General features: G+C 38.2%; 1 protein-coding gene across 2 annotated transcripts in view; it reads left to right on the forward strand.

Moving 5' to 3' along the window:
• AOPEP (aminopeptidase O (putative)) overlaps positions 1-25,384 on the forward strand; it is a 207,972-nt gene that overhangs the window by 30,963 nt on the left and 151,625 nt on the right. For both annotated transcript variants that reach the window (XM_075021875.1, XM_075021874.1), the window contains 3 exons: positions 3,338-3,504; positions 11,165-11,321; positions 14,102-14,350. In XM_075021875.1, the coding sequence (XP_074877976.1) occupies positions 3,338-3,504; positions 11,165-11,321; positions 14,102-14,350 (573 nt within the window). The remainder of the gene's footprint in view (positions 1-3,337; positions 3,505-11,164; positions 11,322-14,101; positions 14,351-25,384) is intronic.

Genomic DNA, 25,384 nt, shown 5'->3' on the forward strand with positions numbered 1-25,384 from the left:
GTATTGAAATTATTTGTAAAACACTTTATGGTCTGCAGGTAGAAAGTGCTCTCCAAGAGCGAGATAACTATAACAGTCTCAGTAGTGTCTGTTCTGTGTTATGTTTGTATTGTATTTGACACAGTGTTGCAACAATCAGCTTACTGCTGTTCTGCCAGCTCATTTTCTGAGTCACTGTGGCATTTCCCTCTAAAATTTCTTCAGGATATGAAAATCCCCTATATTATTCTTAAGACTGTGTTGTACCAATGGCACCCAGCAAAACAGCCTTCACATATGCATGGTAAATCATTGGTAAAACGTGTATCAGCAGTCATTAACCCCTCCTTTCCTCTGATTCCTATAAACTCTGCTAGGATCTCTTTTTATAATCCTGTGTATTTTGATAAAGTTTTCATGAATGATGAACCATCTTTTCCTTCCCATCCCCTCCCAGCACATATATGTTTTAGGATAAAAAGTACGTTGTTGTGGTTTAAGCCCCGCCAGTAACAAAGCGCTATGAAGCTGCTCGCTCACTCCTCCCCCTTGGCCCTGGTGGGATGATGAGGAGAAAATGCACAGAAACCCTCATGGGTCAAGACAAGGACAGGGAGGGATCACTCACCACTTACAGTCATGGGCAAAAGACAGGCTCAGCTTGGGGAAAACATAAAATCAATTTAATTTACTACAGGTCAAATCAAAACAAAACGGGATATTAGGAAGTAAACCCAAACCTTAGAACACCTTCCCCCCACCCCTCCCTCCTTCCTGGCTCAGCTCCATTCCCAGTTTTCTCTCCCTCCTCCCCTCAGCTGTGCTGGGGAACAGGGGCTGGGGTTGGGGTCAGCTCCACACACCTTGTCTCTGCCGCTCCTTCCTCCTCAGGGGGAGGAGGACTCCTCACTCGGCCCCTGCTCCACCGTGGGGTCCCTCCCACAGGAGACAGTCCTCCGTGAACTTCTCCAATGTGAGTCATTCCCACAGGCAGCAGTCCTTCGCAAAATTCCCTGGCATGGGTCCTTTCCATGGGCTTAAGTTCATCCCAAACTTCCCTGGTGTGGGTCCTTTCCGCGGGCCGATCTTCAGTCACAGACGGCTCCAGCGTGGGCTTTCCCGTGGAGTCACGGCCATCTTGGGGGGCCTCCGCTCCCCCGCTCCCCTCCGTGGGCTGGGGGACACAGCCTGCCGTCTCACCAGGGCTGCAGGGGCATCCCCTCCTCCCCCGCTCCTCCTCCCCTCCTGCCGCACTGACCTCGGTGTCTGCAGAGGGGTTCCTCTCACATCCCGATCCCCCCACTCACGGCAGGTTCCCCCTCTTAAACCTGTTCTCCCAGAGGCGCTACCACCGTCGCTGATGGGCTCGGCCTGGGCCAGAGGTGGGTCCGACTTGCAGCCAGGGAAGCTTCCAGCAGCTTCTCACAGGAGCCACCCCTGCAGCCCTCTCCCCCACTACCAAAACCTGCCACACAAACCCAAACCATATGTCCAGTATCTCTTGGCTATCATTATAAGGAGGAAGCAGAACCTCCTCAGAGGTGAAAAAGCAAGCTATTCCTTTTTCTTGTGAACTCACTGCCATGCACTGTTTTTTTTTTTCTGGGAGAAAATCCAATTATTTTACGTATATCAAAGTTTGTTACAGATTCAGTTTTAGGAGATTAATTCCAAAGAAAGTAAAGCTAATTAAAGACTTTCACAGATTAGTGGTCTTTTACATTTAGCTGTGCGTTGTGTTTTACTGGGTAGAAGATAATTGGTTGACTTTCTCGCCACTGCAGTTACCTATTGAGATTCATCGGGTATCTATGTCCTACTCTGATACATGGCAGGGGGAGCCAGATTATTTTTTTCAGTTTGTGTGCATTAACAATAGGCCTACTTAAACTGCAGTTTCCCTCGCTGTTTTACTGAAATATCAGCTGGCCTGTATTAGTTAAGCCACAGTAACTTGATTGTGCCATGGACAGTTCTGGATCCAATAGCATTGATAGCACTTTTGACAAAAGGATAGAAATAGCTTCAGAATATTTTTCATCCATGGCCATCAGTATCTCCAAGTTTTTCCCCTCTGTGTAGTTTAGAGTTGGCTTTAGGGGAGGAATGATTTGAAAACAGTAGCCATTTGGAGGGGAGTAAACAAGATGGTCAGGTCTTAGCCATTGCAAAATAGGTTTTGCCCTAACAACTTGTCTCCTATTTTCCAAAGTGTTTTTAAAACAAGTTTTTTGAACTCAAGTTATGAAGGATACGGATCAGAATATGTTTAGCCTCAAGCATTCACAAAATAATGTGTTGTGGTCCCAGAATACTGTCTTTAAATATCATAGGCTTTTAAAAACTCAGTGCAGTGAAGTGATGCTTTCAAGATTTTCTTTCTTCAGTTGGAGAAACCTACTGACTCTGTTTGTTTTATACAATTTATATTTGAAAAATTAGCTTTTTTAAGCTAAGTTATGCAAGTACTAGGAATTAAGATAAAACTGCAAAATGCAACAAGAGAAGTATAACAAGATTTATGACATCTGTGCATTAGCAATAGCAAGCCAGAAGGAGTTAATGAAAGGCCTTGTTACCTTCCCAGCTGTGGCTAAGCTGCTAATAAGAAATTGGCTGGCATGAAATATTGCAGCTGAAATTGGAAGGGCGCAGTAGATGAAGAGGCTGCGTAGGAGAGGGTCAGAGAAAGTGCAAAAAGAGCAATACTACAAGGAAGATTGCTGTGTGAAAAGCGAGAAGGAGGCTGAGGCTGATAGGGAAGACATGCTTTCTTCTCATTATATGCCCTGTGTTTGAAGTTCTGAAAGGCAGGTGAGCTAGCATGCATTGCCTTACTGCGAGAAGAAATGTAGAAATGTCAAGATTTATTGAGGCTTGGACTAAGGAAGGCTCAAGGCTAGATCTACTGCTTTGAGTTTAGATGAGCCTCCAGGTTGTGCGGAGAGATGGGATTAATGATAATGAAAGCACTACTGTGAGGACAACAGGGAGGTGTCACAGGTGTTGGTAAAGCTCTGCAATGGCATCTTCAGAAGATATTCAGAAGCCTTCTTTGGCCTTATAGGGTCAGCTGAGAGCTATTGTATGAGGCTGGAAGGCTCGTGCAGAGCGGGAGAGGGGAAAGACTGGGGTTACTCATTTCTAGTTTATGTAAAAATTACTGTGGTAATCTTGCTTTTCTTCATCCCATCTTAAATTACTTAGTACTTTGGTTCATGTTACACAGGTTTGAAACCAACCTAGCTGAGGTTAAAAAAAACACCTCAGTACAACAACAGGTTTGATTTTTAGCAGAAAACTTAATTCAGTCTTTCTTAATGTAACTCCAACTTCAATCTCTTTTCCTTCCATCTAGGCCATGTGTTTATACGATGGGATCACCAATAAACAACAGAGCCCTTTTCCCATGCCAAGAACCACCCGTTGCCTTGTCAACATGGCAAGCCTCAGTCCGAACAGCTGCCGGCTTTGTTGTGTTAATGAGTGGTGAAAACTCAGCAGAACCAGTCCAGCTTCAAGAAGGTGAAATATATTTTCTATAGCAAATTATTTTCAATAACTTTCTAATTAGAAATATAGCTTGGTAAAAACATGATTTTTGAAAGAATGAAGGTCCTAACCTTAGAAGGACTTACATGTCTATCTGTAATCTCCATGTCATTCTATGGAAAAGTTACCTGCTCAAGGCCTCAGGATAACTTAGTAAGAATTCAAAGCATCTACATTTCATTATGTTACTTTTACTTACTTTTTTCTGTGTTTTTATTCCTTTTACTTTTTTTCAAACCTAGACTTCACTTGTCATAAATTGGCTTTGTTTTAATCACTCCACTGTTAAACGTTTCGTAGATAAAGTACCTTATCAGGCTCTTGACAGCTTCAGGTCTTGGTAGATAATTAACTTTCTGTTTTAGAACTCCAGTCCAAGTGTAGGTCAGCATGCCAATGATTAGGAGTGGTCATTGTGTCATATCTGGTTCCTGAAATATATGGAATAGATTAAGAATACCAGGTCACTGCCCTGAAAATCTGGTCTTTGGGGTTTTTTTGGCATTGGTAGATCATACCTTGTGCAGCAGTAAGCAAGCAAGCATTTTTGTTCTGTGTTGGTTATATTTCATACTCTAAACCTCTGTCTGCAGAGAGAAGGAAGTTTTTAAGGCAGTTCTACAAATAATAATACAAAGTATGTCTTGCTCCCGCTAGTTTTGAGATAATCTGTCAAACAGGGTCAGTATTTTCTAGCATAAGTAGTTCTGATGAAAAGTGGTGTATAGGAAAAGGTTAGAATTAGGTGTTTCTGGAAAAAAAAAATCTTCTGTTCCCCTTTAAAGAGGCAAGTTTATTTTTGAGGGAAAAAAAAGAATGAAAGTCTCCTTGATTTGAGAACCACCAGTTAATCCATTTGCATGGAATTGTCTTGTTATTTTTGGCCATATGTGAAGCCTGTTTCAAGCCTTGTCTCTGCTATTGAAATATGGAAAACTGCCATGATGAGCTGCTCAGCCTGCATGGACAGTAATACTTTCCTGTCTCGGCATCAAGAAAGCAAGAGTGCTCTTAACTTCAGACTAGGGGAACAGCTCTGCCATCATTGTTTAATCAGTTTAATTCATACTTACATCTCACTAATGAGTTGTTGCCTGTTGTTCCCTCAGTGATGGCTATGTGATCTGAAATATTAAGAGGAAGAAGAATGCTTATGTGAATTTCTAGAAATAGAAACCTTGGAAAAAATTTCAGACAGTATAAATTGGCATAGGTCAGTTAAAATTGATACTTTCTTAGACCAATTAGCTAGTTGAAAAGGCTGTATTGTGAAATAATTATTTCCTCATTAACACTGTTTTGTCATTCTAGTTTAAAAACCTCATTAAAAATTCATTCTTGAATAAAGAAAAAAACTAGTTGTGGGGAAAACTGTTTTTCAAATGCAGTTGACGGAGCGTTGAGAATGATTTCAGGGTACCATATTGTTAATGATAGCACTGGGGCTTAGTCACCCAAACTCAGCGTTGTCACGCCGTGGAGGACAGAAGGGGCTTTTGTTTAAATCCTTGGGTCAGTTTATGTTGGTAATTCATGTGTCACCTAAAGCTTTGTTTGTTTTGGGTTTGTTTGGTTGGGGTTTTTTAATTGTCCAAAGGCTAACCCAGTATATTTGCTTTCCTAAGAACTCTGTGAAAGCAAGAAATACTGTAAGAAGTCTTTAATGGAAGGGCCAGTAGGGAGGAAATGACTCCTTTCAGGTTCAGTGTGCTAATTAAGTGCTGAATGAAAAGTGTGAAGAGAACTGGGAAGAACCAAACGCGCCATTAAAGCTAGCTTTTTTAGGAGCTGTGTGACAATGGCAAAGTTGTGTGCTGAACTCTGCTGAACTGAAGAGAAGCAGCAGAATCACCTACTGCACTTCTGTCCTTACAGTTTTCCTTCAGCCTCACCTCAAGATGGAACTCTCAAGAGTGTGGAAGGTTCTACTTACGGATCTATGCAGCACACACAATTATTTGTACTAATTTTGATGTCATGATGCAAGGTTTGCTGCGTTTCTTTAAAGGTAGCAGGCATTGTGCTCAGTAGCTCTCAAAAAGTCAATCATGGATGAGACCCTCATTATCTTGGTGCTTATATACAGTTGGAAATGACAAATCAGTGTTAGAGAGCTGTTTGGAACTGTAAAAAATTTACAAAACAGATACAGAGGAAAGAAGGAAAAGGAGCAACATTGTAAGGAATGTTTTAAAAAACAAACAAACCCAAGGCTCAAGTGCTAATCTGAAGCCTTGAATAAATTCTTAATGAATTTAGGAATACAAATTCATTAGTTTAATTAGTAGGACTTTTAAGAATTAAAAAGTTCGAAATGGTCTGTAGTGTTAAGTAAACTGTCCCACATACATCTTGTAGTTAGGCAATTACACAGGGCATATGAAATCTATCCAGCTTAAAATTTTGTCTTTACATTTAGAAAACACACCTAAAGGCCTTTAAGGGTGGCTTCAGTTAAAATAACTTTGCCAAATTATTTAGATTCAGTATGTTATTGCTGTGCTGCATATTTTTAAAATCATATATAACTGGCAGAACACGAAAATATCTTTTAAAAATGCAATTTCTCAGAAAGAATAAGAATTTTGTCAAGCAGTTGTGAATGAATTTATTCTGCATAACAAGTTAGCTGAATATTTTTTCCTTTAAAAGTCATATTTATAACAAGTGTGCAGGCAGACAATAAGAGAATAGCAAGCAAGGATGGTACCTTCATGCTTTTAAACAGAGATCTGCATTCTCCTTCACAGACCTACATCTCTAGATGCATGGATGCTGTGATCCAGTGCATAGCGAGACTAGTTGTACTCACCTGCACAGATTCCTCATTTGCCACTTGTATTTGCAGGTTTTGATAATAGTGTACTTCCTCCCGTATGTGCCATTTTTGCATTCTGTCTCCTACAAAACTATGGCTCACCCTGTCATTTGAAATAAAGTGAGGCCACATTTTGTTTGAAAATACTTATACATCACTTACTTAAGTACAAATGGTAACTATTCAATTATGACCTAGAAGTGCTTAAAAATACCATGCATTCTTTACGGAGTACTTAGATGAAAAATTTATCAGAAAAATGCAATTGACAGTGCCCTTTGAGAGAAAGCTTTACAGCGAGCATGATGTGTGTGTGTGTGTAATGTGAACCGTTTAACCATTAGATTTATTTTTCAACACTTGTCAGTTTTACTTTAGCATATTACTGTAACACATAGAAGGTGCAAATATATTTAGTCACAAACACCTTTACATTTGTTTTGATTCATGTTCAAGAAGTAGATATTCAACCATTTGCTGTGAAATCAACTGGCTTGCTTTTTGTGCGGTAACTGTACCATTATGTAGTCCTTGATCTTGTTTTGCCATCTCTGATTCCAGCAAGAAGGTGTATTCTGTTATCAAAAGGAAATATGGTGCTAGAGAAGCCACTGCTACTGCTCTGTAGCTAGTAGCAATGACAGTTGCTTTTGTTTGTGCACCTCTCACTTTTCACAAGGCCAAACAGAATAGTTCAGTGCTTGTGTTGATTAATCTCCAACATATATCAGGAACTACACTTGCTACTCATCCCTCTGAGCCAGTGTTCAACGAATGCTCTGGCATGAATGTGAGGGTGCTCTGTGGGAAATTCTGGCTTTCAGATGAGATCAAAGATCTTTGCATGTTAACGAAGAGTTTCAGAAAGCTGGAGGGTTCTTAATCCTGATGTTCCAGCCAAATAATAGTTTTGGCATAGCTACTTATTTAGCTGCAGGTTTATGTATTAGCGCTAGCTTTTACTTCATATATCAAATGCTGTGCAGGGCTATTTCTTTTTCCCTAGAGGTAGCTGAGTTTTGTGGTTTCTAGGAAATCATGGACATTTTCTGTATTTTGTGGTGTTTATATTTGTGTTAGTGCAAACTAATTGAGGGAAACTATACTAATAAGTAAAAATACTCTTCATTTTCTTTCATCTGGCATTAACACATACTGACTCTCAGGTGTTTCTTCAGTTATAATGGACTCCACAGGACTCAAACAATTTTAATGGTTTCAAAGATAACTAAATGCATTAAGAATTCTAGGAAGTAATTACATCATTCATCATTATTATTTCAAGTAGAAGACATAAACAGCCTTTAAGTTGTTGTTTTGCACAATTATAAATAGATTATAATTTTCTACCCTTGTTAAAAGTAGGCCTAAATTTTGCATGGGATGTTTTCCAGTTATACCTCACAGAATAGGTGATTGTTGTTGCGTGGTTTGTGCAGTTACGACATGATAGATTTGCTTTGCAGAACTGGAAAAAAAAAATCTTTTTGAAAATTATTTTCAAAATTACCTGTAGAGAAAATATTTAGAAAGTATTATAATTGCCAAAAATAATTATGTGTAGGAATCAAGTTGCTTTGAAATTAAGTCTGGTTGTAAGGAGAGGCTATAAGCATTACAAATAAAACATCTGGGGTGCTCCTCCTCTATTTTTCCCATGGACTAACCCCAGTCTAATCTCTTACTCTTCCCAAGGTGTCCTTGCTTAGTCTGAAAATGGTTTTGTGGTACAAAATCCTAGTTCTGGTAAAGCACACCATCTCCCCGTTTCAGCTGCACTGTTTTCTCTATCCTACAGGTGGTGCTGTCTCCAAGGTGGCCGCAGAGGGCAGCCAGGGGAAGGGGAGAGAAGAGGAGTAGGGTGGAGCTTGTGATCCCAATCTGTGCCTTGGGATAGATCTGAGGTTACAGATGAAGGAAAACAAAACAAAGTCCATTGACCTGAAGAAAGTTAAAGAAAGGAAGTGAAGTTATGGGAGAAAAGGGCAGGCTGGAAGACAGTCTTACCGGTAGTTAGAGGAGAAGACAGAAGATAAATGAGGGTTAGGCTCTGTTTGAAACTTTGCGTCATGGTGCTTGCTGTAGAGAGGTGTTGCCAACATAAAGACCATTTCAGTCACTGATCAGTGAATGCACTGTAGAGAGAACTCACTTGTCATGCCAGTGCATGTGATTTCAGTTGTTCAAGACAAAACAACTGTAGGATAATTGTGTAGTTATTCTACACAGTTCTAGAGCATGAATGCAGAAGGCATCTAAAAGCCCTGCAGGAAATGGACTGAGTCCCAGGTAGCTGTGTAAAGACAGTATAAATCTTGGATCTTGTTCTGAGAGTATCCAGAGTTCGCATGGTCTCTATAATGCCTGCAAAATATAAGGGGCTTGGAAAAAAGACAAGGATCTGTTTGTTAGTTGCTTCTCTTTTCTTTGGGAAATCCTAATTTAGATAAGTCTGAAAACATATACCAAGAAAATGGTCTTTGGTACCTTCACCCTTTTGCAAGGTTTGCTCCAACTCTGAATAGCATATGTTTGTTGCTAATTCATGGAAATTTCTGAATGTAGTACTTGCTCTTCTCTCTGGACTGCTAAACTGATTCCCCATTCATTTTGACATTGTGTTCAAATTACCCTTGTTTTTTAAAACAGGTGTTGCTTGGTGTTGCTTGCTCTAGTGTCTTGTCTATGGTGTTGCTTGCTCTAGCCTGTCTTGCTAAACTTGTTTCTCACTGTAACCCTCCAGCTCCTTCTGTTTGCATAGCACAGGCCAACACCCTTTCCTTTTAGACAATCTCCTTACTGTTGTGAGAGCTTTCTCCTTTACACCTCCTGCTGTCTGGAACAGTTTTCTGTGACTGCCTTTTGACTTTCACGCTTGTTTCAGAACTCAGTTGAAAACACATTACTGTTTTTCCATTATGATTCCTCAAATTTTCACTCTTCCTCTGTTATTATTTAACTCTTAAGGTTTTACAATTAACATAACTGTATGGAGCATTTTTGTAATGCTTTGTATATAACAGATACAACACAAAGTGAAGTATTGTAGACTACCTCTGGGCCTTCTCTTGTGCACATTTAAGTCAATGGTAAAGCCACTCTTAACTTCAGTGTGTGCAGGCTTGTGCCTCTAGCACATTTTATATCAATGAAGCTCTCTATATCAGGAGTTTTGTGTTTCAAAATAATAAATTGTTGCTGTCCTGGGTGACCTCTTTCTCTCAAGGTGGCATTTGCTTGCCTTGGCTCATTTGTAGCTTTGGGAAGTTAATTAAAAAAATTGGGGAGGGGTAGAGAGGGAAAATTTGGCAAAACAGTTATCCTCTTTGTTCCTAATGTGTTTGGAGCAAATAAATTCCGTCTGCTCACATACTGACAGGAGGTTAGGAAAATTACAGGAGTAATATAGGATCACCTGACAATACAGACAAAAGGGTTTCGATGGTAGTGGTGAATGTTGCCAAAAGTGGAATGGAGTGAGGGAGTGTAAATGGTTGCTAGTGCATCTAAGAGGTAGAGGCTTTACTTGCCTTTTACAACACTTCACAAACTGTAGTGTTTTGCCATACCGAATAGTAGCTGGAAAATTTGTTGAGGCTAAGCAAAAAGATTTTTTGCTTGTCCTTCCTTTGGACAACTTGACCTTCTGTGGTCATTAAGGTAGGAAAACCAGAGGTGCTTTGCTGCAGTCGTTTATTTCCTTTCCTCTACACCTTGTGGTCTCCACTGGATGTTTTTTTTTCCTTTTGATAGCGTTCCATAGCCCTGGTCGGAATATTATTGCAAAAGAACAGGTATTAATGTTCTCTGAAAATAACTGAAGTTTGTATGTTTCCACAATTGCCACAGCTACAGTTATTTGTACATGATTCAGCAGGTTGTAACTCAAGCTAGGCTCTTTCTAAGAGTAATTAACCTACTAGTATGGTGTAGTAACTATTTGTGACCATAAATGAGTACATGAATGTGACCCTTAAGTTATAACCTTTTTAAAGGGGGAAACGGAAAACCTAAGCAACATTTAGATTAATGAAAAGTATGCTGTTCTAAAACATCCTCCAGTTTATCCAAACGTGATCATAGATACATTCATCCAATACCATACTCCATGTCTTCCAGCACTGTGTTCCCATAATGATTAGATTTACCATCTTTTTACCTCCTAATAGACTCTCTAACCTTGTTTTAGCAGCTTCTGGATTATCATGACCAAATCATTGATTTAGGCAATATCCCATCTGATTCTAAGCTTTGATTTCTCACTGCCTGGTTGGCACATCGTGTATCTCAGATTGCCAGGTCCAATTCACAAGCACTAGTGTTGTTTGTTAGAACTTGCCGCTCAGTTTGGTATTGTCCAGAACACAAAGAAATGATTCTGTTCTGTGTGAGGTAATACAGTTAAGGCAAAACCATAAGGTGGTTGATCCAGGGTTGAAGGAGTTAAATTTTAATCTTTTTTTGTCTGTGGATCTAGAGGTGCTATTAGATTTTACGTCCAGTGTCATTCTTGGTCAGTAACAGTACAATCATGTTAAGTTGCATTAATAACATCGCATTTATAGATGACTTATTTATAGATAAAGACATCAGCAGATAGTGGAAAGTTGCAGGTATAAGTAAAGAGTACTGAATCCATGGCGGTTACATATGACTGGTCTTACATGTCTCAGTGAAATTATTTTTCTTTCCTCAACAAAAATACCAGGATGTAAGGTGGGAGGTTTGGCCCCAAATCTCAAGTACATAAAAATGCCAAGTACTGAATGTGTGCTGTGACTGATGAGTCTGTACAAATGTTCTTTTTATTTACAGGTATCTTGAGCTGGTACTACTATGTGACTATGCCAATGCCAGCATCCACCTTCACTATTGCTGTGGGGTGCTGGCAGGAAGTTAAAAAGCAGTCCTTCACAGCTGCTATCCAGACAAACACTGATTTTTCCTTGCCATCTTCACAAGCCAGCTTCAGGTTCGTGTTTAGAATACTGTTGAAAAATGGGGTATATGGGTAGCATTTGCATTTACTCTGGAATGTGAAAGTGAGTCATATTAGTACAGGAATCAAAATAGAACTTGTTTAATCTGAACAGAAAAATCTTGACAGGAAAATAATTCCAAAGGCATTATTTCATGGGTAAGGGTGTGGTTCTTTTCATGCGAAAACAAGCTGCTTAGTGAGCAGTAGGGTTAATAAATCCCAGTGTCCTCTGGACTGGCATCCTACACACTGTATCTCCTCAATGCCCTGCTGAAGCAGCATCAGGTCCTCCCTTGTTCCTTAAAATGACTGGCTGTAAGATATTCCATGTTACTAGACTCGGTCCATTCTCAGTACCTAATGCCCCCTACTATCATATTGCCTACTCACTCGCTTTTTTCTTCCTGTCCAGTCCCATCCCAGAGTTAGAGCTGGCCTGTGCAGTGGTTTGCCTGGAGTGATGTGTACTGACTGGGTACATGAAAGACCTGTTGCAGTGGTCCCATGAAGTAAAGTTGGACCAATGGTTCTTTTCAATAAAAAAATACCCTGTTGCCTGGTACATGCAGTGGCTCCTTAGCTGTCTTTTACCAAACCTGTAGAAATGTAATTATTTTGGATACATCTATTCCTCCTTCCAATCTTGTCAAAACTGCTCATTGCATGTAAATTATTACAGAGTGATGGATGAACAGAACAATACTATACAGGCCTGCAAATGAGATTCGAAGCTAAAAATTAAGGCTGTGGAGAAATACCATTTGTTTCCACTTGTATTGACCATAGTTAGCAGAAGTCTCAGATGAGGCACTTGACTTCCTCACGTATTACTCTCAGCTTTTCAAAGTCGTGGAGTCATAGAATCACAGAACAGCCCAGGTTGGAAGGGTCCTTGAAAGATCATCTGGTCCAATCTTTCATGGGAACGGGAGCTTAGATGAGGCTATCTAGCACCCATTCTAAAAATTAGTGCAGGTTTTAATCAGTGATGGTCATTGTTATGAGTCAATCTGTGTGATGGTCATTGGATGAGTTAGTTGGCACAGGTGGTGTGATGTATATGCAGCAGTTGAGTTAGTGACAGTGGAAGAAACAGGACAAATGTGTTTCGGAAGAAAAACCTGACCAAAAAAAAATCAAAAAATCCTCTGCAAATGTGGTGTCTATTATGCATAGACAAAAAAGGAGAGCCTAAGTGTACAAGGTTGTTTTGCAGTTAATTGGGACATAAAAATCTCTGGCCTTGAAAAATCTGCTCTTAGAGTTATACCCAGTTAATCTCTATTTGGGAGTTAGCACAACAGACACTTGTTACTTATTTTAGTCATTAAGACTAGGTAACCAAACCTAACATTATGCACAGTAGCAGGCATTTCTAGAAAAAGTGTGAAATGGATAGACAAGCAAATGTTAAGGTAGTGTCTCAGATAAGATAATAGAAATAAATTCTTGGGCAGCAGGAAAAGGAAGGATTTCTGAAAGAAGTTGTTGAAATGTGTAATATAATTTATGTCCAGGTGCCGGTGAGTTTGACATAAGGAGACTGTACGAAAGAAAATGTTAAATGGAGCTAGGGCGTTAAGTAAGTTTCCTATCTCCTTGTGGTCATTAAGGACTTGGCAACTTTTATAAGAGATAGGTTGCTAGCTTTCATGCTCTTGCCTAATCTCAACTCTGATAATTAAACACAAAGTGCCATTGTTTTAGAGCAGAAATATACTGGGTTAAACCAGCCTTGGAAAAAAATTGCATAATGATGGATGTAATTTCTTTGCATATATAATCAATAATCTTTCTCTTTCACAGAAGGAGTTATGTAAGGTGATAAAGTGTTGCCACTTCAGCAAAATGTAGTCCTTTTCTACATGTTATCATTTTGTTTTGTGTGTCAGCACTCACCTGAAGCATGATATTCGAAATATAAATGCTTTGTGCCATGCCAGGTGCAATAACAAAAAGTCCTTTGCCTGTCCAGGCATAGTAGAACCAGCTTCCTTAAGCTGAAATCTCCACAACCAAGGAGAGGCTCTGAGCTGTGCAGAAGACAGGCTAGCAGGTGGAAACATGAAGCTGATTTCTGCTTAGATATGAGTCTATTTGGGCAGATAAATTACTGTGAAGGTATATGACTCAGTGTTTAGGAAGGATTTGATTTACCCCTCCTTCCTTCCAGCTACAGCTCTGAATATCCTGTAATCTTAATGTAAAGTAAGCTTGATCCAATTGTGATATTTTCAAATATCTACAGTGATAAGCCTGAATTGATAGCTACTGTTGTGTTTTACTTAAGAAAAAAATAAAAGTTCCTGGGGAATTTTAGTAATAACAACAGAAAAAAAGCCCCCTTGGAATTTCACTCTATTTGCACTTAATATGTTTGTGTTAATATGTACAAAATTTTATTGTCATAGTCAAGTTTGAATAGGAATTCTCCAAATAAATAAATATTTTTGTATTGTTACTTAGTTTTCTTTATGTACATTTTGAGCACTTGTTCTTTTGACACATATCTATTATAAAAACAAGGTTTGACTAATCTCTTTTTTAGTTATGAGTGACTGTATCAGTGCTACTCAGACATGAAGTAATGAGTATTTTCACAGTGCTGCACAGGTATGAACAGTGTGAGAATACAAATGAGTTGGTTTTATGTGACCTAACTCTGTCATTCTGATGTCTAGAGAATATCCTTATCTTAGCATACTCAGTTGTGCACATTTCTGGTATCACATTAAACTATTTTTTCTTTTTTTTTTTTTTGTTATTGTCAGATGGCATGAAGAAATCTGTGGTCATGTGGAATATCCCTGCCGTTTCCAAAATCCTGCTGCCAGGTTGCAGGCAGTCATTCCTTATAGAGTCTTTGCTCCCTGGTGCCTTATGGAACACTGCAAAGAACATTTACTTCACTTAATTCCACAGTGCCTCTCAGCTGCTTACACCACACTGGGTACCCACCCCTTTTCCAGGCTTGATGTTTTGATAGTTCCTTCCAACTTTTCCAGCTTGGGAATGGCTAGGTAAGGAAACTTCTTAGTGTCTCATCTCCTCAAGTATCTTAGTATCTCCTCCTCATCTCATGTCAAGTATTTTGTTAGATCCTTTTTATCAGCGAGTTAACACTGTCAAATTACTATCAATATAAAGTTGCTGTGCTATTTTTCTTAAACCAAACTTAAAACTCTAGTTCTGGCTTCATGTGGGTAGGTTTGTTTGCATCCTCTGTGCTATGATCTTCTAATTTTAGTTTTAACAGTGCTTAGGGAAGGAAAATAAAAGCTCATTAGACAATTTCCTGATTTGCCAAACTGAAGTTCTTTTATTGCTTCTATTGATTTAAATATTTGATGCTGCTATCATATTGTTGTGTTTTCGTTCGGCATTGATTTTACCATTATGTCTTGACAGAACAAGAGCATGTTAAAATCCAGATCTAGAGTTTATTCATAAGCCTTTTGTGATTTTAAATTTCTAGTCAAACACTGGTCTTTGGAAGCTAAGGCAAACTGTAAGGTTTATATTATCAAGTTTTCATGGAACTGTGGAGAATAAAAAGCTTAATTAAAAATTTTTGAGTTTACGGTATAATTGCCAGTTGTGCAATGACAATAGAATTGTAGCTCTATTAGTTGTGAGGCAATGCCTAGCAATTGAAATTTCCCATTTGCTTTTTATTTTTCTTAAAAATATATGTATTTTTAAGTTGGTAATGATATAGTGTTTGTTAATAGCAGAGAATGAAACACTGTTCACTGTTTGCCTAGTGGCAACAGTAGAGTGGATTCATGTAGGCAGATGGACAAAACATCCAAGGGAAGAATTAAAGGCAAAGCTTTGTTAGAAAAAGGAAAGGTGTATTCCCAGACTGTTGGTTTTGTATTTTGGAGTTCTTGGGGCAGTTGTCCAGTAGGTTTGATATCTGAAGTAACTTCAATGAATTGCACAAATTGCCAGTCCAATACAAACTGTATAATTAATTAAATAAGGAAACGTTTTGTTTCATGCTACATGTTTTGTTTCTTATTTTACGTAGACTTTTTTCTACAGCTTTCCTCTTGCGATCCTCCTTAGGGATAAAAGTAGAAAATTATGCTGGCATGTAATAATATTTTACAAGTTTTGGTGTAAGTTTACTTTCTCTTGTTTTTTTGATGAAGATCTATAAACTTTAAAACTTAAGCATTCAGTGACCCTTCTCTGTCATATAAGCCTCAGTGCTCTGTAGATACCTTGTACTGGTTACTGAGTTTTCAATGATAGCTCTTTGCTCAATGAACTCCTAGATGAAAGCGTCAAGAAACTTACATGAGGGCTGGTTGCTTTGAGCACCTACCACAGACTATATTCTCTGATGCTTTGCGTAGTGGTTTGATTTAGAGGTAAGTGCGATGCTGTGTACCATGTTCTTGAAGTCATGTGAAATTGGTAGAGCTGCTTAGCTATTTCCTCTAACTTCAAAGGCATGGTACTAAAAGGTTGATACAGGTCCTTATGGATCATCACTGTAACTGGGGAAGAAGCTGGCCATTTTACTTAGCTGTGCGATAAGACCAGTGATCAATGGAACCAGGAAGGACAAGATGTGCAAGTAGTACAAAATGAAAGAGAAAGGGGAGAGAGATATCTAGGCCAAAATGACAGCATGCAGTAGGAGAAATCTTCAGGATTCAGTTGTTGATATGCTACTGCTCTTTGGGAAGTTGTCAGAGCTTCCTATGCATCACCTTTCCCACAATTTATAGGGAAAAGATGCCTGTCGCAAAACCATCTGTGGTTATCTGAGTCCAGATTGCATGCTCAGAATATTGTAATTGTGCCTTCTTTGTGAAGGGGTTGAGTAAAACCTATGCTTTTATTTCCCTGTGCTTCTTCTAACCACTGTCAGTTCCAAGTGATCCATATCATTGAGTGTAAGTAAAGGATGAAAGAAAGGGCATGCATACTTCCTGATGCTTTTCATTCAACAGTTCATCAAGCCAAGCACATTGAAATTTTTCAAAGTTGAAATAAAGGAATAATTTAAGCTGTTTAAATGTCAAGCTGTATTTGGACAGCAAAGGAAATTATTAAGTGACTCACAATAGCGCGTTTGTTCTTGTTTCGTGTGATTTTTCAAATAGAGGTTTCTATGTATATAGTAAGCTACTTACATGGTTAATTCCCGTGCATGCAATGATAATTACCTAAGTGACCTCAGTGGAGAATAAGCTGTGTGCAAAACCACGTCCAAACCCACATTAAAAAAAAGTTAGTTATTATCTTGGGTTAAAGTGTTCATTTTTTTATCTTCTAGTCTATCTGTAGCAATATAAACATAACATGGCATGCCAGCACAAAGGTGCTGTTGTTCTGAGAATTCTAATTGTACTCCTGTGTGCCAGGGAAGGAAGCAGTCATAAATTTTAGGCATTATCTGTAGTGTCATGGCTTTACAGTGTTTGGCACTTTTCTTTGTCTGTTCCGTATTAGCTGATAGTTGTAGTATTTTTTTATATCCCAAAATACTTCCCGTTACTTAAGGGGGATGTTTCCCCAACGCTTTACACTGGTATGAAATGATGATAGTTCTTGCATAGAGTGACCTAATTAGGTGTTTTAAGCTGTCTATTCCAGTAGCCGCTACTGTGGGTCAGCTGCATTTCTTTTAAGTCTGACAGATGTTTTATGAGAAAAACTCTAGTGAAAGCATAGTCATTTTACTTGTGTTTTCTGTACATCTCTTCCTGTGTTTTTTAATTTGCTATGGACTTCTGTATGGAAACGGGATCTTTACTGTATATAATAATTGCAGTCATCCCCTCTTGCTTCCTGAAGATCTTTGAAGCTGGAGGATTTAATTTTGCACTATCTTTTGGTTTTACACTATTTTAGTTCAAGTGATTCGGTATACCTTCTCCCAAATTTATGGGAGAATGTGGCCTATATGTCTTTGTTGGTGATGCTATGTTAAACTGTACATAAATTAAATTAATAAAGTATTGTGGACCAAATTTAAATAGCTTAAAAGACAGAGATTCAGTGCTTTATGTAGAATTTTGAGAGCTTCATGAACACCTAACAGCACTTAATTATCTGATTTTAAGTTCTCTCACAAGCAGAAGGGAGTGAATTGGAGGAAAAGGAGTAGGGAAGTGTGTCAGACTGCAAAGACTCTAGAGCTCTTAATTAGATTGTTCAGGGAAGAGATCCCTGACCTCATGCTACACTGAAAGGTGCACATCCTTCATGTACTTAGAGAGCTAGGAGGTTAAAAGCGGGAGATTAAAAGTAGCACCATTTTTTGGTGCTCTTGATGATGACATGCTACTTCCAGAGGAGCTGTCAACCACATTGGCATTTAAATAGCAGAGTTATTTCATGGTTTCAAATGCTTTCATGTGAGCCAGTAGTTACTGGTGTGAACAAAGCTGGCTGAAAGACTTCAAATGAAATATAGGGTCTGTGTGTTTCCTGGTCGTTTGCGCTCTTCAAATCAGTTCACTCCCAGTCCAGTTTTGTTGATCACATTTGAAACACTAGTGTTTCAAAATCTCTTCCCACTAACCTACAATTTGATTTCCTTTCTCTTGGCAACACCTGAGAAGACTCTGCATTCTTTGTTCTTTTTCATTCCCGGAGGAAAAACATTCTTTTGAATACAGAGACCCTAAATTTTTGTATCACCTGAGCCTGTGCTTGAGACCTTGACTTCTCTTGCAGTGTTTCATTGCGTAAGTCCTCTTTTTTTTTTTTTTTTTTTTTTTTTAAATTTTCCCCATGGAAGTAATTTTTTCCTTGATAACCACTGAGGGCCTTTCACAGTCACACCAATCTCTTGTATTTCTATGGCTTTAGAAACTGCTTACCATCTTTCTACTTCTTCACAGCAAATGCGCTGTCATTTGTTTTTCTCTCCGGGGGTTGTAAGCCTTTGTTTGCATTGAGTTGAAGTACTTTTTTTGAAACAAAATCTTCAAAGTTTTTTGTTTCCAGCTCACATATTTTAAATAACATAAGATTACTACTTTGTCTGTTTGAATTGATGTACTTTAGATGTACTAGTTTTGTAGTAAGTGCTAGCACAAGGAAAAATTCTTAGCCAAGCACTATGTGTCAATAACTTGACTAGTCACTTCACATGTTGCTGGGAGCTTGAAGAGTATGATGAGAAAAGTGCCCCTTGGTGTGTACCATGCTCTTATTTTTTTCCTTAAACACTTACTAACTGCTGAAAACAGAATAATGGGAGAGATGGACTTCTGGTCTTACCTAGTTTGGCTGTTCTTAGAGCAATTTTGCCCAGCAGAGCAAGCAAATCAGTGGAACCAAATAACATCAGAGCAAGATACTGACATTTTCAAGACAAGATCCCAATGTTAGGTTATTTGAATCCTACTTAGGCTCTAAAATTAGTGACCTCATTTTCAAGGATGCTGGACTCCCTTGAAACCCCAAATGGTGTTTGATGACAGAAACATAGAGGATGCTTGGCATATTTGTAAATCAGGTCAACTTATATAGCTGGCTAAATATTGTTTAGCAACCCAGCTTTCAATTCCTATTTATAAAGATCTTAGTCACTCTTCTTCTCCCATGTAATGGTCTTCAGTATTTTAAGAGGAAAGAATATCTCTTTCTTCAAAACATAGTACCTCAGCAGAAGTCTTGAATCTTTCCAGGCCATGTCACTAAGGTTGTTAACTTTTTAAATTGAAAAGGGAGAAGGGAAAAAAAAAAAAACAAAGCAGGGGTGGGGAGTGGGAATCAAGCCCAAGCAGCCTTTTGATCTGTGCGTCTGTAGTCACCATTTTTCCAATCTGTATGTCTGCAGTGTTTCGATGACAACTGCTAAGTGTATAGTAAAATCAGCCAGGACTATTGGAAAACATCCAAGTGTCAAACCTAAATGTGAGGCTTTAGTATTGTTCAGTCTCAAAGCACTGTGATTGACTGTTTGTCTTGGCTTAGAAGCCTTTTGTGAGTGTATAAATTTGTATAAACTTTTTTGCACAACATTTTCAGTTGTGTTAATTTGAAAAAATACTTACAAGAATAATCCTTAAACATGAACTCTCCTTAGTCTATTTTTTAGATATCATTAATTGGTTATCCAGGCAGAAATAACCATGTACAAAAATTAAAGTGAAAAGTAGAAATATGATGGCTGGAGAAAGAAAAATTGCTTTTTTAACTTATTTTTGATTCATTATGTAGTGGAGAATCTTAACTTGAATCTTGCATACTTGCTTGCTTGTGTGTGTGGTGGTTTTTTCTTTTGATTTTTTTTTTTTTATATGAGAGATTGCAAGTTGCCTGAGATTTTAATTCCTGATCCTGCAAATGGTTTTGCATGTCCTCAAATTTACATACAAAAGTCCTTTTCTTTTTATTCAAAAGCCATACATACTTCGTATATTTGTTGGCAGGATCATGACTTTGTTATACATAAGTGAAATTTGACTTAATGATGCAAGTGACTTTAATGTGATTTGAATTTATAGAATAAAAAGCCATTCAGCTTAGACTTTCTGAAAATATTTGCAAGTAGTGGTGCTTTGGTATTGTTGTGGTTTAACCCCAGCGAGCAGCTATGCACCATGCAGCTGCTCACTTGCTTCCCCCCCACCCAGTGGGATGGGGGAGGGAATTGAAAGGAAAAAGGTGAAACTCATGGGTTGAGATAAGAACAGTTTAATAGAACAGAAAGGAAGAAACTAATAATGATAATAATAACAATAATAAAATGACAGTAATAATAATAAAAGAATTGGAACATACAAAACAAGTGATACACAATGCAATTGCTCACCACTCACTGACAAATGCCCATTTAGGTCCCAAGCAGTGATCTGCCCCCCCAGGCCAACTCCCCCCAGTTTAGATACTGGGCATGATGTCCCATGGTATGGAATACCCCTTTGGCCACTTTGGGTCAGCGGTCCTGGCTGTGTCCCCTCCCAACTTCTTATGCCCTCCAGCCTTCTTGCTGGCTGGACATCAGAAGCTGAAAAATCCTTGACTTAGTATAGCAACAACTGAAAAACATTAGTGTGTTATCCACATTCTTCTCGTACTGAATCCAAGACTTAACACTATACCAGCTACTAGAAAGAAATTTAGCTCTATCCCAGCCAAAACCAGGACAGGTATAGATCCAGTGGTTTTTTTAAATAGAATTTGGAGCTTGAAATCCATAGTGAAGTCCACCTAGGAGGATTTCGTATCTGTCCTTTTTGTGCTTCTAAGATGAAGAATCAAGCAGGATATTTGGCTGAAAATACCATGAAATCCATTCATCAATGCAAATGGAAGTGCTAAAACAGGATTGAGCATAAACCATTTTTTAACCCTAGGTTCTGTTTTTCTACCCTGTTTCAGATGACTACCTGTGTTGAGTTATTTGAGAAGGGATGCAAATTACCAATTTTTTTTTCCAGTTGGCATTTTTTCATTTGGAAAATTATGTATTTTGTAAATCACACACAAATAAGTAAACATTGTTTATTTTATTATTGTGGAAATCACCTATGAAATCTGTGTTGTCTCTGGTACAAAGACTACCATAGAGAGTTACAAATACAGAGATTCACTTTGATTTACATGGAGTGCCTTTTGAATAGTAACTGTTCTGGTAGATATTTGGTGTGTTTGCTAGCCTCACATGCTCTGTTGCAAGGCTGCTGTAAATAATAATTCAGTATACCCATATTTAGCAAAGGGACTCCAGAGATTCACCTTGAGGAATGGAGAGGAGAAAATGTGATACTCATTGGGGAGATTTTTTTAAAGAGAGAAGAAGTTGGGTATCTATTTAAAATGTTGTTTGGGTTTTTTTTAATACCAGAAAGGTGGTCAGTCCTGGGTGACATAATATTGAAAATTCACTGTAGGCTATATGGGCTATAACATACAGTCAGTTTTGAATTCAAGGAGATCTTGGATCTGTCCTCCAGCCGTCTAAACATTCAGCTCATTATATTTCGCTTTAGTCTTTCCTTCTTCAGGGACCTACCATCCCAGGGATTTGGATTCAGTTTTTAGTGCTATAGAATTTAGTTAGAATTTTGATGAAACTAATATTAATCTATTGACAAGGTAGCAATTTAGTAATTTTTACTTTTGCTCAAGCACTGCTTTACTATTTCAAGAAAATAAAGCTATTCAAAATTCATCCTGGCTGGAGTCTTAGCTGCGATAGCAGTAATTCAGAGTATGTGACTGTACAACACATGCATATGAACTTAGTGGTATTTAGACGTTGAGAACATTTCTGATTCTTAGCTGGAGCCTGAAGTGTAATTTGCTACCACTGCAATCACAGTCCTTCATCCAGTTGTCATTTTGGTATCAAAAGAGGATTTGGAGTATGTCAGGCACAATATATTCCCTTCCTAATGTGCTGAGTTGCCTTGTTTGTCTATTAACTCTTAACAGATGTTATTTTGAATGTAAGCCTGCAAAGAGAATAAAACAAGTTCATTTCTTGATGGAAAGCAAAATTTGTATTTCATCATTTTATAAAATTGCTACAGCCAGAGAAATATTATTACTTTAAAAAAATACCAGAAATAAGACTGATTATTCCTAAGAGCATGTCCTTTTTCCCCTTCAGAATGATTGTTAAAAGATTAATAAAGCAAAGTGATTTCTTACCTTAAATACCTCTTTTTTTCTCTTCAGTTTCTTGAAAATAAGTACTTACAAAATAGGCAGTTCTTTAACTGAGTACACCTCATAAGATGTCCCATTACTTTGAACTGAGGCCTTAACTTGGAACATGAAGCAATTCCCTCTTCTTTCCCTCCCTCTCCCTTGGCTTTAGCTACAACAAATGTCATTTTTTCTTGTAGTTACTGGAAAGTTAATGGGGCTTTTTTTATGCTACTGTAGAATAGTACAGCATGTTATTAAATTCTAGGATTGGAATTATTGCAGAGCGTACTAGCATCATTATAGTTAAGGGTGCCTAAGCATTTCCAATATAAACTTGTATTTCAGTGGTTTGTAACTGGCTGTAAAGACTAGTTCCCAGCTTAAAGCTGGCATAAAATGGTTTGGCTCAGGAAAAGTGTGTGTGTATTGTACACATATATGAGAGGCAGGCATATGTTTACACATATTATATTTGTTATATATTACACAGATCATATGTATGCCTAATCATACATATCCATGCCTGCCCTTCATGTATGTGCATATATATGTGTGTAGGTAATACTAATGAATTTTTTTTGTTGTACGAGTTGTGTGGCCTTTAGAAAGTAGAAGTATTGTTTTCACTCAAAAGTGACCTCTGTATAGAGAGATAGAATATGCAAAGATGAAAATAGTAATTGATTGTCATTATTGAACACTGGTTTTGAGGTTTTGAAAGTAATTTTCAGAAGTAGTTCTCCTCTCTATCCTACTTTATCTCTCTACACCTCAACTTTTTTCTCCTACCAACAGAGCTGCATAAGATGATGGAAAAAGATTTTTCTTGTTGCAGATCAGTAGTAACATAGTCCATCTGCTGCTTAATATTGTACTATTACAAAATTTCATTTCAGTTTCTGAGTCATATAAATTGTAGAGTGCTTATAAATGCAGAGATTTTGCATTGTATATGCTGTAAGTGATAAGATACTTAATACTGTGGCCAATTGTTTTGAAGCCCTAAGCTTGACTTCAAAAAGGGCCAAAAGAAAGGCAGTGTTCAAAGCAGCCACAGACTTCTGTCATGCTATTATCTCTGATCTGACTTGCCATAGTAGCTATGTGAAGCTTTCTTAGTCTCTGTCTATCATAATCCCTAGTAGTCTGCAATTTACCAGCCCCACGTGGGAAGAACCTGAATCAGGGAGTAGATTTTAGATTTTAAATGCAGACTGCAAGACCAATGATGCTCAAAGCAAAAGGAAGTGCATAGAAACCATTAAATCCATGCATACTGCTTTACCTCTGGCACCAGTTGCTAGGTGCTAATGTCAGTCTTTTTTGCTGCAGCTTTGCTTTCAAGTTTAAACAAAACCCACCAAAACTATGCAAACAAACTGATGGCTCTGTTTTCCTTTTTTTTTTTTTTTGCTAAAGAGAGAGAAAAATGAAAGGTAGTCTTAAAGACAGGGATTTGAGATAGGAAGGAATGGGTCAGAAAAGCTGTAGACTGGAAGAGAATGAAGATAACATAGAATTTTAGTAGGTAGTCCCAGTGCTGATGGGCTACATCATGTTCCTCTGTATGGAAGTTTTCACAGGAGACTGGTTTAAGATCCCTAACCCTTTTCTCATATGAGTAGTAGTTTGAGTACTTGCTGGTGACTACCTCAGGGAAGGCTAAGAGAATTCATGTTCCAACAAAACAATGATGTTACTAAGCAAAAACTCTGCCAAATCCAGTCCTTGTGAGTAAAGCAATCCATCCTGAGCTCCATCTTTTGCTTCTGGCCAGGGAATATTTTTGGATAGTCACAGAAAGTTGGGTAGACAATTTTGGTTTGCTTCTGCTCCACTCACCCACCCCTAGCCTAGGGCAATCGTCTTCTCTACACTTGTGACACTACACTGTGGCCAGTTTTGGGCTGCCTATTATTATGACAGAGATACTGACAAACTGGGTAGAGTCCATCAGGCAGCCACTAAGATTATTAGCAGGTAAGAGTGTGTGTTGTATGAGAAGAGGCTGATAGAGCTAGATTTGCTTAGCCTGGGAAAAGGCAAGACTAACTGAGACTCTTAATTGATATCTTCTACTACCTGAAAGAGTGGTCACAGAAAAGACAAAGCCGTGGTGCTCTCAGAGATTCACTTGGAGAACATATGAGGCAACATTTGCAAGTTGCAGTGAGGAAGTTCAGACTATATGTAAGGAAAAGGGTTTTCACAATGATCATGGTTAAGCACTGAAACAGGTATTCCAGGGAGCTTGTAGAACCTCCATCCTAGGAGGTGGTGAAAAGAGGTCCCTTCAAACTTGACTTTTTTTCTGAGATTCCAAGCCTTCATTGCTTTTACCTGTGCTACTGCTTTGATTTTTATGTTCAGTGACAAATGACACCTCCCACTCCATGTTACCTGTATGACTCATTCATGTTGCCACAGTATTTTGAGAGTCTTTCAACAATTAAAATATTTTGTTCTCAGAAAATCCTGGAAAGTAGTAGGAATGTATTCTCATTTTACAGATAGCTAATTGGCATCTGTAGATGGTACAGGAGAATCTTCCAAAGACACATACAATTTCCTAATTCCCTTTTCTTCTCCCATCCCATGCCAAAGTTAAGTAAGGAACTGAGTCCATGTTGTTTGAACCCAAACCCAGTGTTCTAACATTGCACCAGCCTGTCTAACTTTTCTTGTTTGTAATAGTAAGTACTAGGTATCTGCCAAGTTTGAAAGGCATACTCCAAACCTCTGACCTGCTAGTACTAACAAAAAACAGTCTTTCATGGGAATAATGTATAGTGCTTCCTTTTGTTACTCTTTGTTTTTAAAAACACTGGAAGCATTTTCATTATTACCTCTAATCCTGGAAAATGCAAATTTCACATGTAGAAGTTTCAGTACATTAAAAAGAATGAAAGCTATTGAAATTGGGGGTAAGGGATGGGATCTTTAGAGACAGAGGATTCTAATGTCTTATTGCCTGTGGTGTCATCTTATATGGAATGTTTTTGCAGTATGGCAATAGACTGATTTTATTCACTTGTTTGGAAATTGTTTCAGAATGTGGTTAAGCTTTTGGAAATGCCTTATTTGGTGCCAACAAGGCCTTCCTGCAGCATGATTAATTCAAGAAAAAATTGCGTATCAGCCATTGTGAATGCGGGTGGTGGTTGTTTTTTTTCTAGGTTAAGTGGTGCTAGTTTTTCTCATCTAATGTTGATCTTACTGGTTGGTTTGGTTGAATGAAGAGATGTGTTTCTTAATTTCTTTTTTGGTTTCCTTTTCCACTGAGAAATCATTTTAGGTGCAATAGAATTATGATATGGGATGTTTCATTATTGGCTAGGTGTAAAGTATCTATGATGACTATTTTACTAAGGCTTTTTATCTTTCTGATGACATAAGGTGAGCTCAGACTGAACCAGCAGTAT

This window comes from Buteo buteo, chromosome Z, assembly GCF_964188355.1.
Source record: "Buteo buteo chromosome Z, bButBut1.hap1.1, whole genome shotgun sequence".
Classification (NCBI taxonomy): domain Eukaryota; kingdom Metazoa; phylum Chordata; class Aves; order Accipitriformes; family Accipitridae; genus Buteo; species Buteo buteo.